This window comes from Typopeltis vanoorti, chromosome 25, assembly GCF_054136105.1.
Source record: "Typopeltis vanoorti isolate ZY-2024b chromosome 25, IOZ_Tvanoo_1.0, whole genome shotgun sequence".
In the NCBI taxonomy this organism is placed as follows: domain Eukaryota; kingdom Metazoa; phylum Arthropoda; class Arachnida; order Uropygi; family Thelyphonidae; genus Typopeltis; species Typopeltis vanoorti.
The window spans coordinates 27,987,496-28,000,736 of record NC_143573.1 but is presented as its reverse complement, the minus strand read 5'-3'; the positions used below and the strand labels follow the sequence as shown (position 1 = coordinate 28,000,736).

Sequence of the window (13,241 nt, the reverse complement as noted above, 5' to 3'; positions counted from 1 at the left end):
TTCAGAGCAATTAACTTGTTCACTTCATTATTCTGCACACTTGCAGATTCACAAGCATCCTTTACTTTGCACCTGGGAAACATGCTTTCGTCACTTTCTCATTAAGTATACCTCTTATCATCGAATCCCCATACAATACTTTCTCTTTTCTCCCAGTTTCTTCTACTGAGAAACAATTGGCATCTGTCTCCTTCATTCTGTACCACATGCCAATTGTTTCTCCCATCACAGATTTTTTTGTCATTAATTCTGATGAATTTTTTGCTGAAAGATATCTAGAAAAAATAGACATTTATATATGCTTTATAGAATAATACACCAAAGCTTTTCATTCAGTCAACCTTACAAAACTGATCTGGTGCCTTAATAAATTTGGAATGGATGGAAAAGATATAAGGCTGTTAACGAATCTATACTGGGAACAAACAGTAACAATTAGAGTTGACGATGATATGTCTAAAGAATTTATAATCCAAAGAGGTGTACAACAAGGATGTATACTATCTATCCCCAGTACTCTTTAATTTATATACTGAAGGAAATATACAAGGAAGTTGAAAACATAAAATTAGAATCAATAGGAGGAAGGAGCATAAACGATATGCTGACGATACAGTTCTGCTGGCAAAAATAAAAAATAAAAAAATAAAAATAAATAATTAGAAAATCTGATCAACAATGTAAGAGTCATGAGTGAGGAATATTGTTTGCTTTTTAATCCCAAGAAAACCAAGACAATGGCAATAACCAGGAAAAAGACATCTAAAATTGATATCGAAATAGATGACATACCTGTTCAGCAAGTAGACAGATTTATGCATCTCTGCACCTGAATAACAGAAGATGGAAGAAGCACCAGAAATAAAAAGAAGAATTGAAATAGTTAGAGAGAAATTCAGAATGAAAAATGTCCTGACATATAGAGATCTGAGCATAAAAATGAGGATAAGGTTGACAAAATGGTATGTATGGTCAATATACTATTGTATGGGGCTGAGACATGGACAATATTAAAGGAAGCAAAAAATAAAATTAAAGCTTGTGAGATGTGGATTTTAAAAAGAATTATGAAAGTATCATGGATTCAGAAGAAAACAAATGCAGAGGTTCTACTGATGACAGGAGAAAAATGAAATCTTCTTAAAACTATCAAAAGAAGAGAGGCCAAATGTTTCGGACATTTGCTAAAACAAGATAGTCTGCGAAAAGCAGTCCTGGAAGGAATTGTAGAGGGAATGAGGAATGCAAAGAACTACTTGGAGCAGCAGTCTTAAGAACTGGACGTATCTGACATATCAGGAATGTGCAAGGGAGGCACAGGAATGAAGATGGTGGAGAGATATGGTAGCCCACTCCTGGATGAAGACGATACATGATGATTTGTGGCCCTCAAAATCTCTAAAAAAATAAAAGTATTGTTTTAAAACAAAAACAAAACAAAAAGACTGATATTAAATGTCAGTTTGTTCAGTTTGTTAATTTTTGTTTCATGGTAGTATTCTGCACAACCTTAATCCTCATATTATGCAATACACAATAATAATTTTCCGGTAAGGTGGTAATAGAATACAATTAATATTTTATGACTAGTTTCCTGTCAGCAGATTAATTCAAAATTGATTATTATTAAAAGGATTTTCTGGATTACTACAAGTTTTTTTTATTGATTGAACTGGTTATTAACATAGATGTGGTGTGCTTCATCAGGAAGCCATTTCAAAAGAGCTGTATATAATAAATTCAGATTTAAACACTTCTGTCTGAAATATTAATAGAATGTAACATTAAAAAATCTGTCATAACAAAGCTAACATGTTGCCTATATCACATTAATCTTCATTGTTGATTTGGAAAATATGTTGTCCAACATAGTCTAATTGTGTGTAATTAAGATGTGTTATGGAGCGGACCATAACTAGTTGAGGATTAAACCTTGGTTTTTTTGTTGCTGGATCATCTCTGCAACTTTGAATTTTTGAACATAGCCACTGACTCTTAATCAATGGTGTTTTTGTTAGCTGTCAATTTATTTCATGGTTTTCATTTGTAGTATGCAAAGCTAGACCTGCTTATGAGGTTTTTTGTGAATGCCTTTTTACTTGTTCTTTTTCAGAACTTTTTCCTGATTGACCTGCCTATCCCTATATAACATACGAGGGTGGTCTGAAAAGTTCTTGGCCTCGACCATAGATGGCAACACTATCGGCAATATTTTTTTTTCTAAGTTGGTACATCTGTCATAAGCATCCATGTGAAATTGCAAGTCATTCCATCAAGTAGTTGGTTTTATACAGTTGTCTGAAGCAAAAATGTTGTCTGTATCCCTTGAAATGGATAAAATTGAGTATTGTGCGGTTATAAAATTCTTTGTAAAAGAAGGTTTAACGCCAAAAGAAATTCATTCGAAGTTCATAAAAGTTTATGGACATTCTTCTCTTTCGCTTTTGACAATTAAGAAATGGGCTTCCAAGTTTAAACATGGCCTTACCAGCCTTGAAGATGATCCACGTGAAGGACGTCCAAAAAGTGTAACAACACCAGAAATCATTGATCAAGTGCATGATATGGCATTGGATGACTGGTGAGTCAAAGGTGAAATTGCTGAGAATATAGGCATTTCAAAAGAACGTGTGGGATATATTTTGCATGAAGAATTGCAAATGAAAAAAGCTTTGTGTAAGATGGGTGCCACGCTTGCTCACAGCAGATCAAAATCGCACTCGCATGAAAATCTCTGAACAATGCTTGGAGCGTTTTAACAAGAATAAAACTGATTTTTTGCATCGATTTATTACTATGGATGATACTTGGATACATTATTACACACCGGAATCCAAACAGCAGTCAAAACAGTGGACAGAAGCCAGTTGTTCTGCATCAAAGAAGACAAAGTCAGTTCCATTAGCAGGAAAGGTCATGGCATTGGTGTTTTGGGATGCTAAAAGTATTTTGTTTATAATTATCTTGAAAAGGGTAAAACAATAACCAGGGAACATTCCGATCTTTTAACCAGACTAGATGAAAAAATTTGTGAGAAAAGACCCGGTTTGCAGAAAAAAACAATCATCTTTCATCAGGACAATGCACCTGCTCACAAAGGTGTTTTGACAATGGGAAAATTAAGGGATCTGCACTATGAATTGTTGGAACATCCACCCTGTTCTCCAGATTTGGCTCTCTCTCTGACTTCTGTCTCTTCCCAAAACTAAACCTCTTCCTCGCTGGTCAGCATTTTTCTTTAAATCAAGAAGGTGATTGCAGTTGTAGAGAGGTATTTTGTAGATCTTACTGAGAATCACTACAGGGATGGGATAATGGCGCTGGAGCATCGCTGGAATAAATGTATTAGTCTTAAGGGAGATTATGTTGAAAAATAAAAATAATTTTGAAATTATGAATTCGTTTTTTCATTGTTAGGCCGAGAACTTTTCAGACCACCTGCCTGTCTAATATCATGTTGGCCCTCCTCTAGCATGAATAACAGCCTGTACTCTCCAAGGCATTGACTCCACCAGATGCCAAAGGTAATTTCAGCCATGCCTGTTGCTGCATTGTCCACAACTGCACCTTAGAAATTGATCCCAGATACATGGATCTGATGTCTCGCTCTGCTTCATCCCAGAGAGATTCGATCAGATTTAAATCCAGGGGCCAGTGGATGGTCCCGGACTTAGATGAGAGTTCCATGCCTGGGTGAAGCCCGGTGAAGAGATGCATTGTTATTGGCTATAGAATGCAAAAGGTCCATTAAAGTGTGTAGGTGATCAACCAGCACATTCTGGTAGTTCACAGCATTTAAGGACCTCTCCAGACACACACACATGAGAAGGCTCCCCAAACCATCACAGAGCCAACCTGACATGACGGGTCATGGCCTCATGCTGTTGACACAACACCTGCCTGTCAATTTTGTACAACTGATAATGAGAGCCGGCAGACCACATGACTGGTTTACTCTGTAGAGGTCCAGTTTTGATAGTCCTGACACCAGGCGATCTTCATTACCTGATGACAAGCTGTCAACAGTGGTACATGATTATTGTGTTGGCTCCTATAGCCCATGGTATGCAGGGTATGTCATTCACTTGCTGATGCTGCATGGTGGCACAAATCATAAGATGTAATTTGTGCCACCATTGCCCTGCGGTTAGTCTCTACAAGCCTGGACAGTCTATATTAACCCAGTCATCAGTGGTGTGTGTGTGTGTGGTTGGCCACTACTTGCTCGCTGGGTGCCGGTACGTCTATTGATGGTATACTCGTGGTAGACCCTTGATTCAGTTGCCCTCGAGAACCCTAGGTTTCTTACCACTTGGGCGATAGAATGACCCATCTGTCTTGCACCAATAATGCATCCACGATCAAAGTCACTAAGATCGCCACATTTACTCATGTTCATCGATTGTGATACATTATTGAACAGCACAATGTCTGCCTATTTACAATCGGTTTGGTTTGGGTACATTTCATTCTGCACGGGGGATGCTAGTGTCAACTTGCCATCACTTCTATCTCTAATGTTTTGTCCATTGAGTACATATGCATAGGTTATTTAAAATCCTGCTTGCCATAAAAAATATTTATTCACCAGACATGCCCCCCCCCCCCATAAACAAACATGAACAGTGTTAGTTCAGTTTCTTCACTAGTTGCTTTGTTTAGTACTGAGAGTTTATGGTGAAGGTAACCTTTTCTCTATTATTTTACTCTACTATAGTCTTTGCTAACATCATTGGCAGAGGAAGAGAGTTTAGTTATCTCTAGAGTCAAATAATTTAACATAAACTAAGTGAGAAAAACAAAATTTCTTACTGTACTTTACTTCAACTTTGAAGAATATTAGGTATAAATATTACTAAGGTTTAAATTTTATTGCAGAATAATTAAGAAAATAAATAAATAATAAAATCAACAAAAAATAAAATTTCAGAGGTTGTTTGCATTTTGATGCGTATCTAGTAATTAAAAACACTTTAAGATGTATACTTAATATTTTCTTTTAGGAAGTGACTCTGGTGAAAGCTGGGGGTCCTTTAGGTCTTAGTATCATTGGAGGTACCGATCACACATGCCATCCCTTTGGATGGGGAGATCCTGGAATATTTATTTCTAGGGTGAGGATAAAGATTCTAATTAGTAAAATTTTAAATAATTTTTAAAATATGATTTTAGGTTTGCTGCAGTAGGTAATTGTAGAGCTGAATTTATGCTTTGTAAAATTTTTAAAAATATGTTTTTATAATTAGAATATAGGTACCTTCATTGGGGTTCATAAACTTAATAAAGGAGGCTCATAACTCATTGCTAAACAGTTATATTCTTCTTGAATACATTCACTGAAGAAGCACTTGCTGGTTCTACTGGAAACTTATTCTACTCATAACATCCATTAATAAAACAGATCCTCCATCTTTCATTAACCCTTTACTGAGCTTTCAAGGATGATTACTGGTTCTCTCCTCTCCTATAATCAGTCAAAAATTAATGGTGTATTTAAATCATAAAATCATCTTACAAATTTGTATATTTCTATTATATCTCCTGTCTAACATTTATTTATCAAACCTGTGAAGCCTGCATTCCCTCAATTCATCCACACATGTTCCTCACATTCTTGCCATATTTCACAAACCAAATATTATCTTGGTAATGTGAACTTTATCCATTGTTTCCTCATTAGTGCAGATTCTATTTAACCCTAGTTAACTCTAGATATGGTCCTTTCAAAGCCTTTATAGGGAAATAATTAATTTCCTTATTTTTACAATTAGTTCCTATCCCATTTTCCATTTTTGTGTTAGACAGTCATGGTAAGTTAGTTTTCGCTTTAATATCAGTTATCTCTGATGAATTCCATATTTAATGAAGTCTCTCCTGATTTCACTTTTGTGTTCATTATCACTCTGATATTATCAACTTGCAACAAATTTCCATGAATATTATATCCAGTCTACATTTTTTCAGTAAAGCATCATAACCTTCCAATTGGCAATATTCAACTGATACTTGTTATTTTTTATCCCTAATACCAGTCCTCAAATCATCTTTCAGAATTCATATTAGTGAGTTGAGAGTTAAAGGCCATTCTTCTGCAGTACCTTATCTATGGGCTTGGAGGTAGAGCCATTTGAGAGAAATGTAGTTTTGATGTGGTGTGTTAAATTGCATCTGTGAGGCATAAGTTGTGAACCTGATGAATCAGTTTAGGCAATGCCCACATTTGAGATGGGTAATGATGGGATGTAGCTTCAACTTATCTTCCTACAAGGGTTGTCTGAAATGTTCTTGGCCTAACAATGAAAAAACAAATTTATAATTTCAAAATTATTTTATTTTTCAACATAATCTCCCTTAAGACTAATACATTTATTCCAGCGATGCTCTAGCACGTTATCCCATCCCTGTAGTGGTTCTCAGTAAGATCTGCAAAATATCCCTCTACAGCTGCAATCATCTCTTGATTTGAAGAAAAACACTGACCAGCGAGGAAGAGTTTTAGTTTTGGGAAGAGATAGAAGAAAAACACCTATGTGGATAGTTGCATTGTCCTGATGAAATATAATTTTTTTCTTCTGCAAACCGGGTTTTTTCTCACGAATTTTTTCGTCTAGTCTGGTTAAAAGATTGGATATTGTTTTACCCTTTTCAAGATAATTAATAAACAAAATGCCTTTAGTATCCCAAAACACGACCTTTCCTGCTGATGGAACTCTTCTTTGGCGCTTTTAATATCAAGGTATTAAGTCATACAGTATCAAATATCTGATGCAGAATATGCCCAGTGACACTTTATTGGCTATGGTTACCTCATATTTGTTGTTGTTAATTCATTAATGTATTATATCCTTTCCCTGACATATACCATCATGGGTGTGTGCAGGATATTGTGATAATCACACAAAATTAAGATTTCATTATTAGTTTTTATTAACAATTGCTGTCAAATCAGCTTGTTACATCTCAAATGTAATCAATTATTATATTTCTGTCTTCTATCAGACTTAATTGCATTATTTAGCAGATATTGCTATTTTGAACTCATATTTTGAACTCATATTTTGAAAACTTCAGCCAAATCATCATAGTATTATTAGCTTGCTTACTGTAGATAATTTTGTTTTGCCTAATTTTGCCACTGCAGACAATCTGAAATTAAAAATGATGCAATACAACAGTTTTCATAAACATCTTGAATACTAAATTTCACTAAATTTAGTTCTGTCATTACAGAATTATCTGTTCATATCATGTTTCTAAATTTTTAAGATTACTTGAACTAATTGAACTTGAAATTGATTCATTTGGATAGATTCTTATGTATCTTTATTCCCAAATTTTATTAAATTCCATCCATCAAGAATGGAATTATTGAAATATATAATTTTACCACATTTTTTCCTGAACTTGCTTATTATGTCAACTTTTGATCTAAGTATAGATATATACACTGAGTTAGCTTTTCATTAGGAACACCCACCTAATAATGTGTTGGTCTGCCTCTCTGTGCAATCACTTCTTGCAGACGTCTAGGAACAGATTTTTTTCTCAAGGTATTGAACATCCTCTATGCGTAACTCGATCCATGTTGAGTTACGCATAGAGGATGTATAATCCATGGAGGAGGATCAGCAGTTCTCACACCCCTTTGTGGTATATATCCCACACTTGTTTCAATTTGGTTATAGTCAGGGGAGTTTGGGGGGGCTAAGGCAACGTGGAAAATTCATTGTTGTGTTTCCTGCAACCTCAGTAGTTGTATTGAACCTGAAAAAAGATGCCTTGTCCTGTTGAAAGATTTCGCTGTGGTCGGGGTAGACCTCCTACAGATGTTTTGAAAGAACAGTAGATTATTAGAACGTATTAAGGTAATTATACAGAATCTTAATTAGCCAGCTGTTATTGCTGTTACAATTATGGCTGAAGGAACTGAGATGAGTGTATTGCACCTGTCAAATGCATGTGTTCTTCTGGCTATTTTGCAGGATGAAAAACCTTCCAGTGCTGTATGTAAATAAGAATGGGAGGCGTAGAATTATTTAATGTGGATTCTAATGTTTCATAGAAATCTTCTAATCTCTTCATCTGGATGGTCCATAGTTGGGGCACATGTTTGTATAATTTTCAGTTGGTATCTTTTATTTATGAAGAGACTTAATTCACCATTCAGTGTTTATGGGATGATGGCCAATGGACCTAAGGCATGCCAGGAAAAAGCTACTCTAACCATAACACCACCTCCACTGGCTTGTTGAACCCCCAACTGGTCAATCAGGGGATAAGGCTTCATGCTGTTTACACCAAATGCGAACCTGGCCATCAGCATGCTGTAGCAGGAAATGGGACTCATCACTCCAGATGACCTTCTCCCATCTGTTTAGGGTTCATTGCCAACGTTCACATGCGATGCATTGTTTGTGATATCTAGCTGTCATCTTGGGTATCCTTGTTGGTTTCCAGCTGTAGAATCCCCAGGTGAAGCAAGGTGCGGTGCATGTGGAAATGGATTGTACTGCCCTGCTATTATACTGTGGGTGAACTGTGGGACACGTTGTTGCTGAGATACTAGTTGTGATACCTCACGCTCACCTCTAGGATCAACCAATGCATGGCTGACTATTGTGAGCCCTTCTGCTGGATATCTGTTCATGGTTAATCCAGTTCTGATACACCTTTGATACAGTAGTACAGGAACAACCAACAAGTGCAGCTATTTCCAAAATACTGGCACCTGCCCTCTGGTCCCCAGCTATCTGTCCACAATCAAATTGGCTTACATTACCATGTTTTCCCAATGGCAAATATTTACTAATTACATACAGAGGGTAGGTGTACCCATTTATAGTCGCCGCATGTGACATTGGTATCATGTGGTACTTTGTTATCACTCTGAATATATAAATGGGGGGGGTCCTAATGTAAAAAGCTAACTTAGGGTATATTGATTTGATTGTCACTCTTAACAAGTTATATTAGATGTAATTTTTAATTCTCTCTCTCTCTCTCTCTCTCTCTCGCTACAATGTCTTATTTAAAAGAAATGAAACATTAGTCTTTTCTTTTGAAGTTTGACAGTGAGAAACAAGTTTTTTTATACTGCTCTTTTTTTATGATTTATAATACATAAATTATAATCTGCATAAAAAATGCTCTAATATAGATTAAAATTTTGTATAGTTCATAGAAATCTATAAAAATTGGGAATCTTTTTTTCAGATTGTTCCAGATGGAGCTGCACATAAAACTGGGAAATTGCAAGTTGGTGATCGTCTATTAAAGGTAAAATATCTATAATGTTTTCATATTCTTCAAATGATATTTTTCAAAAATAATTTTTAGACTTATATCTCTTTGTATTTCGTTCTGTGTGAGGATCAGTGACAGCTATTAGTTCAGTCAATAAAAGTACCCGAATTATAATCTCCATGGAGAAATTATAAACTATTTTTACTGAGGAGAATGGTGTACATATTTGGAAGATGAGGCAATGTGTGGGTTTTAGTTGGTATGCATGTGTGTATTAATTGTTTTGCGTTATACAAGTGGAATTATGCTGTTCTCTGTTGTATGACCTTGAAACACTACATAGTCAGTTTGGATGACCCATCCCTCCATGGGTATTAAGTTCCACAGACTTTTGTTTCACTACTTTTTTACCATGTACAGTATATACATACCAATCACTTAGTCTTTGCTTTCATGTCATCGTGGTGATGACAAAATATTGGATTACTTACTATAGTGTTTAAGTTAAAAAATTGCTACATGTACCATTAAGTGTTTCTTCTTCTTTGAGTGCCATCTCCTATCAGAGGTCGGCAACCATCTTGGCATATTTTGAGCGATCCTCAGCCACTCTGAGCAGTCTCTCAGAGTTCATGTCAGTCCACTGTCTGATGTTTGCCAGCCAAGATTTTCTTTGTCTTCCTTGTCCTCTTCCATTTATCTTCCCTTTTATAATCAATTGAAGTATCTTATATTTTTTGTTACGAAGTAGGTGACCAAGATATGCAGTTTTCCTTCTTTTTATGGTATCTAAAAGTTCACCTGATTTCCCATTTGTTCCAGTACTTCCTGATTGGACATTTTTGCTGTCCATAGGATTTCTAACATTCATCTGTATAACCACATTAAGCATTTAAGATAAATTATTCTGAACCTTATTTTAAGAGAGCAGGTATATATTGGTATTAGAAATCCAAGAAAGGTAAGTATATATCACCTTTCTTTTGCCTTCTGGATCATGCAGTAGATATTTTGCTGAGTGTCAGATGCTTGGTGTTTTCTGCTCCACTATTGATTTTAGTACTACTTATACATGCGAGGGTGGTCTGAAAAGTTCTCGGCCTAACAATGAAAAAACTAATTTATAATTTCAAAATTATTTTTGTTTTTCAACATAATCTTTCTTAAGACTAATACATTTATTCCAGTGATATTCCAGTGCCATTATCCTATTCCTGTAGTGGTTCTCAGTAAGATCTGCAAAATACTCCTCTACAGCTGCAATCACCTCTTGATTTGAAGAAAAATGCTAACCAGCGAGGATGATTTTTTCTTCTTCAAACCTGGTCTTTTCTCATGAATTTTTCGTCTAGTCTGGTTAAAAGATCGGAATAATATTCCCGGGTTATTGTTTTACCCTTTTCAAGATAATTAATAAACAGAATGCCTTTTAGCATCCCAAAACACCGATGCCATGACCTTTCCTGCTGATGGAACCGACTTTATCTTCTTTGGCGCTGAATAACTGGCTTCTGTTCACTGTTTTGACTGCTGTTTGGATTCTGACATGTAATAGTGAATTGAAGTCTCATCCATAGTAATAAATTGATGCACAAAATCAGTTTTATTCTTGTTAAAACGTTCCAAGTACTGTTCAGAGATTTTCATGCAAGTACGTTTTTGATTTGCTGTGAGCAAGTGTGGCCCCCATCTTGTACAAAGCTTTTTCATTTGCAATTCTTCATGCAAAATATATCCTACACATTCTTTTGAAATGCCTATAGTCTCAACAATTTCACATGCTTTGACTCACCGGTCATCCAATGCCATATCATGCACTTGATCAATGATTTCTGGTGTTGTTACACTTTTTGGATGTCCTTCACATGGATCATCTTCAAGGCTGGTAAGGCTACGTTTAATCTTGGAAGCCCATTTCTTAATTGTCAAAAGTGAAAGAGAAGAGTGCCCATAAACTTTTATGAACTTCAAATGAATTTCTGTTGGCATTAAACCTTCTTTTACAAAGAATTTTATTAACTGCACGATACTCAATTTTATCCATTTCAAGGAATGCAGACAACACTTTTGCTTCAGACAACTATATAAAACCAACTACTTGATGGAATGACTTGCAATTTCACATGAATGCTTATGACAGATGTACCAACTTAGAAAACAAAAATAAAAAATCGCAGCGATAGTGTTGCCATCTATGGTCGAGGTTGAGAACTTTTCAGACCACTCTCGTATGCATATATATAATATATATGACTACTGCTATTAACTCGGAGGTTGGATATGTTCATTTTAATATAAACTGACTAAAAATTCGAGAATTATAACAAATTGAGATTTATTTGAAAACGCAACATGTTTCATCAGGATTGACTTCATCTGGTGTTAAGAATATAGAAAGCTATTAAAAGACACTGAAAAAAAACATTGAGACACTCTAAAGCTATACAATTATAAAACTATAAGATTCAACTGTAAATTACAGTTATTATGAACATGAGCTTGTTGTATGCTTGTGTGTGTGTGTGTGTGTGTGTGTGGAACCACGTGATCTTTAGTATCTGATAGTAGAGCTGAAAGAGTCAGGCAAATTATAGCTGAGATTATTGTTCATATGAAGAGGGCCCAAGGTGATTTCTTTTGACTCGACAATGCAGCGTTCTACCTCATCGTGGCAAATGTGTAGGTTTGAAGTTGTTGTCCAATTTACTTCATGTTGGCGGCTTTCGTTGTCCGTGTTTATTGAAAACAGGACATGGCGTGATAGGGTAGTAGCTCTGGTTCTCTTGTAAGCAATGTCTCTCTGGTGTTCCTCAAGACGTAGAAAGATAGATTTCTCTGTTTGGCCATAGTAAGGTTTTCCGCACTCACATGTGACTTTGTATACACCTGGGAATTGTAGAAGGGTGTGAGATTGTTTGTAGTTGCTGAAACTTGATCTTATTTTTGGAAGAGTCGAGAAGCACGTTTGTATGTTAAATTTTTTTAAGATTCTACTCAGTTTTTTGGATAGTGTGCTGAATATATGGCAAGGAGATATAACTTTGGAGTCATCCTGTGTTGACGGTGGGATAATTGTTTGTTGATACTTTTTAAAGAGTAGCCATTGCTTTTAAAGGACCATTTAAGATGTTGTAGTTTTTTTTTAGTTCTTCATCTGACAGTACAGATCTTGCACGATTTGCAAGAGTTGATATAATACCCAACTTTTGTGCTGGATGGTGATGTGAGGACAGAAATATCTGTCCGTGTGTGTGTTGGCTTTCTAAATATAGAGACTTTTATTGATTCAGGCGTGTTGGTGAGTTTAACATCTAGGAAACAGAGGGAACTATTTTCTTCAATCTCCATGGTCAATTTGATATCCTGATGGAGGTTGTTTAAGTGGTTGAGAAACCTGTGAAGATTCTCAATACCATACTTCCATATGAGGAATATATCGTCCACATATCTAAGCCAAATTCTTGGTTTTAAACTAAAAGAGGAGATTGCCTTTTGTTCAAAATCCTCAAAAAAAATGTTGGCTAATATAGGAGAGAGAGGGGGCTTCCCATAGCTAATCCTTTGACCTGTTTATAAAGTTTACCTTCAAATTCAACATAGCCAGAGTTTACACAGTGAGATAGTAGAGAAAACATTTTATTTGAAATCGTGTTCTTTAAAATATGGAGAACTTCTTGTGTCGGAATGTTGATAAAGAGTGCTACCACGTTAAAGCTCACCATGATGTCAGAAGATTTGAGTTTTAAGTCCTTGATTTTAGAGACAAAATCTGTTGAGTTTTTAATATAAGAAGATTTTCCTGCATAAGCTTTTAACAATGATGCCAGATATTTAGATAACCTGTAGTTGGGTGAGTCAATGCTGTCTACTATAGGTCTCAGTGGATAGTTTTCTTTATGTACCTTAGGAAGACCATATAGCCTTGGAATGAGTGGGTGTAAAGAACGGATGGAAAGCCGTGTATTTCGTGGAATTTCTGTGGTCTTTTGTAGGAGATA

At 35.7% G+C, this 13,241-nt stretch overlaps 1 protein-coding gene across 1 annotated transcript in view; it reads left to right on the top strand.

Moving 5' to 3' along the window:
- The window catches only part of LOC150092621 (protein lap4-like), a 737,075-nt gene that overhangs the window by 420,968 nt on the left and 302,866 nt on the right, over positions 1-13,241 (top strand). The window contains exons 24-25 of the mRNA XM_090414245.1: positions 5,004-5,114; positions 9,214-9,276. Of these exons, the coding sequence (XP_090270371.1) occupies positions 5,004-5,114; positions 9,214-9,276 (174 nt within the window). The remainder of the gene's footprint in view (positions 1-5,003; positions 5,115-9,213; positions 9,277-13,241) is intronic.